The 6,022-nt window shown below is 45.7% G+C and overlaps 1 protein-coding gene across 1 annotated transcript in view; it reads right to left on the reverse strand.

Moving 5' to 3' along the window:
* Positions 1–224: 224 nt before the first annotated feature.
* The window catches only part of LOC144468342 (kin of IRRE-like protein 1), a 123,021-nt gene continuing 117,223 nt past the window's right edge, over positions 225–6,022 (reverse strand). Inside the window, exons 11-12 of the mRNA XM_078177753.1 lie at positions 346–666; positions 225–235 (exon numbers count right to left, since the gene is read on the reverse strand). Of these exons, the coding sequence (XP_078033879.1) occupies positions 225–235; positions 346–666 (332 nt within the window). The remainder of the gene's footprint in view (positions 236–345; positions 667–6,022) is intronic.

A 6,022-nucleotide genomic window follows, 5' to 3' on the forward strand; every position in this document is an offset into this window, starting at 1 on the left:
ACCAAACGAAATATTGATTATGAAATAATGTATTAATTCGATTATCAATGAAAATATTGATTCGACCAGCAAACGAAATATTAATTCGATTATCAAACTGTATATTAATGCGACTACCAAATAAAATATTAATTCCGTTATCAAACAAACTATTAATTCGATTATCACCTAAAGCATTAATTCAATTTTTAAATGAAACATTAATTCACTTTTCAATCGAATTACTAATACAATTCTGAATATTTTAAAATGTCATAAATTCTTAGTAAATTCTCAAAATTCGCCCAACTCGGGCAAAAATCGACGACTGTAGAAAAGGGGTGAGAAATGCAATGGACGACTCACCGGTACGTTTCTCAGCGTCCCGCGATGTGACCTCGCTGACGATGACCGGATGACTACGTCCCTTGGCGTTGATCGCGTAAACCGCGACGTGTACGCCCGCTTCCACGGACGCCTCCAATCCAGCCAGGGAGAAGCTCGGCTCGTCGACGTTGGACACGTTGTACAGCGGCTGGCTGTTCGACAAGAAGTCCGCGTCGCCGTGGTACACCTCCAGGATGAATTTCTGAGGTAGGCCACCGTCGTAGCCGGCGACGCATTTCACCTCCACGCTGGTGGACGTCTGGTTCGCCAGTGTGCAGTTGCGAACCGGAAACGGTTTCCCTGAAACCAGCGAGCGTCCGCCATTATTAACATTTTACCCTCGAAACCATTTCAACCCTTTACACTAAAAGCTATTTTAAGCTTAGATCCAAGATGGCTATTTTGACTATAGTACTTATTCTTTGCTCTTTTTAGTATAGTATTTAGTATAATTCATGCATGTGAGGTCGAGTCTTGTGATTAGTAAAACTGTCACGCTTTTAACAGAAGAGTCTTTAGTGTCCCTAAAATAATGTCAACATTATTTTGTTAATGATATAACAATTTTTATTGGCGCTGCAGAGGCGCCACTCGAGGGCAAACGGTTAACACTTTACCGACCGATAACCTATAAATTTTATATAAAATTCTGTTATTTCGACGCCGGATATATTAAGTCATCACACGGATGCTGGATATATATTTTAATCACCTTAAAATTAATCATCGAATTTCTACGAACGATTACCGAGCAACACTCGCGAGATCGAAGAGTCTCGATTAATAAAACTGCTGCAGTTCTCTCAACTGTTGCTGGAACCTTGTTCCTCGAGGCAGGCAACAGGCGCTCGTTGCTTCCGTAACAGTTCGAATTGCTCCCAGGAGTAGAACTGTACAAGAACAACCACCGTCCAAAAAACGAGGAACTTTCAAAGTCTATCCGTCTTGTTCTCTTCCCGCGGAAACGCCGAATATACCCACCGTGTACCGTCGACCGCCATGGCGCTGGATCCACGGCCCACAGGGCGCAACACAGTTCTCACTAGGAGCAAACATTCTTTCGATTCGAAGGATTCTTTCGACCAAAAATTACAAACTGTTCTGTAGTAATATTAGCGTGTCCCATAAGTTTCCTTTTTTTATGCGAAACGAATACACGATATTTGTTGTTTAAGCTGGATTTATTATGTTATTATTATTTTATTAGATATGTTTTATTATTTTTCTAAAATTCTTGAAGCTTATTTGCAAAATATTCATCTAGGTGCCCTTTTATTTCGCTTATGGATTTGAAAGATTTATTACGGAGAGAATTTTTTAAGGAGAGGAACAAGCGATAATCGGATGGAGCAAGGTCCGAGGAGCTAGGAGGATGACGTAGAACGTCCCTATCGAACTGTAATAATTTTTGCATCACGGCCAACGCAACGCGCGGTTCGGGGACGACTGACACCGATGCCATAAACGGCTAAGAGACAAGCCGGCATATTTATATAAATAAATAGAGTCATTTAGAGTCACTCATAGCGCAGCAAGGAAAAGAAACTCATGGGACAACCTAACGAGCCCCTGGGTCCCGTACACGGTCGCCGCGGCGTATCGTCGATAAATCAACGAAAAGTCGCGTCGCGTCGCGGTTACCGGTTCGACGGTACCGGGGGGTGGCCGGCAAACATCAGACGGCCCTGTTTGTTTTCCGTGTTTGCTCGCGCATTCGGACGCGGGGTGGCCGCGTTATCAAGGCCGCCGGGCAAAGCGAGTTAATTAATATCTCGTTAATTACCAAAACTCGAAACAGATTAACCGCGATATATCCGTGTTCCCTCGCTGACGGAGCCAGCGAAACCCGTATTCGCGTTGCCCTCCCCCCCCTACCCCCGCGCGCGAGCGACGAGCTCTCGTTTCTCGCTACGCGCGCTCGTTGTCCACCGGCGCCCGTCGCTCTTTATTTTTCTTCGTCCCTTCGCCGAGGTGGATGGGGGAAAACGCGGCTCGCTTTAGCCCCGGTATTGTTCCTCAAGCACCGGCCAATTATCCGAAGGACCCGGCCGCTTTTTTTTTTGTTTGTACGCGTCGAACGCGGACGGACAAAATCCTGACAGATATGCGGGAATTATCGTGGCCGCGTACAATGCCGGGCGCAACCAATCATCGCGCGGTAAACCGACATTAATCCCCGGCCCGGGATTTTACGGGACGCGTTCCTACCCGTCCCACCCTTTCTCTCTCTCTCTCTGTCTCTCTTTGTTCGTGTCTCTATTTCTCTCTCGCGCGCTCCCTGTTTCTCTCTTTCTCTCTTTCTCTTTCGGCTCGACGTCCGCGTCTTTTTTTGGGGGAAAAACCGCCCCCGGGGCCCGGTGATCGACAATGACGTTGACGGGACGACCTGCCGAAAGCGTATTGACGTTGACGAATACGCGACCGATGCGTACAAAACGAGTCACGTGTTAACTCCCACGAAGCGGCGGCCGGGCAGGTCCGCCGGAATATTTGGCCGAGCAAAACGAATTTGTTGACTGACAACGCGGCAAAACAGTTCCGAAGGAACGACGGCCGGATAGACGGCGCGATAAAACAATAATATAATATTCGCGATAATAAAGTTCGTAATAATGAATTTAATATTCGGTTGGTTGTTGATCAATTGGACGAATTAGGATGGACGTGGATATTTAGTTATACTTTTAACAATTCGCCAGCGTTGACCAGTCATTTCTAAAAACAAAACCCTTTCACCCTTATTTCTTTTTTTAGATTAAAATTAGCTGAATCGTTATCAACGAACTTGATGCTTTAATTTATCTCTGCGTGAATAAATAATGTTCTTGTCATGGTCCATACTACCCCTAATCGTTTAGCTATACTTTTAAAAATTCGCCAACGTTGGCCAGTCGTTTCTAAAAACAAAACCCTTTCACCCTTATCTTTTTTCTTAGATTAAAATTAGCTGCATCGTTATTACAGATCTTGATGCTTTAATTTACGTGGATAAATATTCTTGTCACAAATCTAATATTCTAAAATCACGGTCCAACCTACCCCTAATCGTCTAAGTACACAATTAACACTTCGCCAATCGTTTCTGACAATAAAAAGCCCTCTCACCTTTATTTTTATATCTGAAATTATTTAGCTTGAGTCAAGCACGAGTCAAATATGTCTCCGCACACGTGTAAAACGTCTAGCAAGCTGCGGAATATCGTGTGAAATCGAGAAGCACGGTCCCCGGATGATTTTCGTCGACGCGGCCGCGGGTAAGAGAGAGAGAGAGAGAGAGAGAAAGAGAGAGAGAGCTCCGTGGGGTCTTTCGTCGGCGGTGACCCGTGAAGCGACTCTCGACGGAAGAAAATTATTTTCAAATCTGTCGGTCGTGTTGGTATTTGATGTTGCGTGTGCCGGGGGGGAAGGTCGTGTTCGCCTTGCGGTATTTCGTATCGAAGGAATCGCGCGGGCCACGGAAAACTTGAGCCCAGTTATTTACCGGTGGCTCGAGCATTGTTCGAGCCACTTTTCCCCCCTCTCTCTCCTTCGCTCTCATGCTCTGTGTTTCTTTCTCTCTCATATTCTCATGTTTCTTTCGCTCTCATACTATCTCCTTCTCTCTCATACTCTCTGTTTCTCTCTCTCTCTCTCTCTCTCATACTCTCTCTCCTTTTCCCTCTGAATTTCCATCCGCCGCCGTTACCGATTTTTCCCGCGAGGCTTTTCCGCGTAACACGCGGCAGTACACGTCGTATATAGAAATGAAATAAAGGAATCGCCGGCGTGGAAACGTTGTAACAACCGCCAATGTTGATTAAATAACGGGCCGCCGCCGGGACGCCTTTGAACCGTGAACAAAAAACTCGCGGGGAACAACCATCCGTGCGCGTGCGCGCGATTCCATTCCGAGGGACGGTGTGTTTCGGACTTTCGTGCGTGTGTGTGTGTGTGTTGGAAAGAAGGAGACGGCCGGTTTATCGAGAATTACGGATTTCCAATCGACGTTGAATAAAAGGGCCGGGGCGCGCAACATACATTACCGGACCGGATGAAATATAAATTGAACGATGCGACGAGGAGAAGGGGTACGGGGTGGGGGAGGGGTTTGCAGACCGGAAAGGAAAACGCAACCCTCTCGATGCGTCGTTCGCAAGCGACTCTGCGACCGTCGAAAATGCAGCCGGGTTCCTTCGCGCGGAAATACGCTCGCGGCCATCGTAGGGAGGGGAGGTTGAAACCCTTTCGACTGAATCATTGTTTCTCAATATTAGAAACATAATTTAATAGAGGATGGTAAAGGTGTAGTTGTTTAGTCGAGTTGTGCGGAGGAGATACTTATTAGCGAATGGTTTGATACTTGAGCGGAGGATAGTTTACCTCGGGTTATCTTGAATTGTATTGTTTCTGGGTGGGTGTTTGTTGAATTAACGAGGAGAGAATTTATTATTATTATTATTATTATTATTATTATTATTATTATTATTTATTTCGAGAGATTCTTCGCGTTCGTTGCAAAAATTACTTAAGATTCCTTTTGATGAAAAAAAGCAACGGTAATGTGACAAACCCCACGGTACGACATTGAAAACTTCGAAAAGAGGTTAGTTTGCTTGATACCGGAGCTAATTTTCTGCGCGGAATAAAAAGGAAGAGAGAATAAGAAAGAGAGAGAGAGAGAGAGAGAGAGAGAGAGAGAGAGAGAGAAAGAATGAGAGAAAATAAAAAAGAGAAAAAGAGAGAAAATAAGGAAGAGTGAGTGAGAGAGTGAGACAGTGAATCAGAGAGTGAGTGAATGAGACACTGAATGAGAAAGAGAGAGATAAAGAGGGAGGAAAAAGGGTATGATTAACGGGAACCAAGAATCGGCGTACCATGGCGAGGCAGCAAGGTGCACGACGCGTAAATAGATCGGGGAGAGGAGAAACAAAGAGGCAAGACGATGCTCACGGGACGGGGAGGGGGAGGAAGGGCGGAAGGGCGGAGGGCGGAACGCGAAATAAAAGCGACCGAGGGATTCGCTTTCCGCGTCCGTCGGAAGAGGCGAACAATATTTATTTTCTCGGAGTCGCGGCGCGGCTCCGGCTGTCTGCTTAAGGGAAGGGAAATTTTATTTCGAACAAGGAAGAGACGCGGGCTAAGAAAAAAAAAGGAAGCGAACCTAAGGAAAGGGGACCTGGAGGGGTTTGGAGGACTAGGGGGTGGAGGGAGGGAAAAATACGCGGCGCGGAGGTTTCGCCCAGCCGCGTGTCGAATCACGACTCTACAACGGCGCGCTTTGACTGCCGGAAGGGAAAAAGAATTTCGTATAGGACGCGCAAACTGCATCAGCCCGGCCGGAGAGAACTGTCGGGAAGGGAGAGGGGGGCGAATGATACAAGGGAAACAAAGGAGGGGAAGCGAAGAAGGAGGAACAAGGAAAGAGAGAGAAAGAAAGAGGGAAAAAGGAAAAGAGAACGGTAGAGATAGAGAGAGATAAAAATAGAGAAATATACAGGTTGTCTTGTTTACAGTAACGAGTTCAATTATCTAATAAACTATAGTTCGTTTCGGAAATTATGTCAAAGAAAACCTACCCTATTTCAAGGGTGGTTCATTGATCTATAATAATCGAGAAATGTTGTTGGATGGCATCGTGCACAGAAAAAGAATGAGAGGAAGAACAGAAAGACAGAGT

The sequence above is a fragment of the Augochlora pura genome, chromosome 4, assembly GCF_028453695.1.
Source record: "Augochlora pura isolate Apur16 chromosome 4, APUR_v2.2.1, whole genome shotgun sequence".
Classification (NCBI taxonomy): Eukaryota; Metazoa; Arthropoda; class Insecta; order Hymenoptera; family Halictidae; genus Augochlora; species Augochlora pura.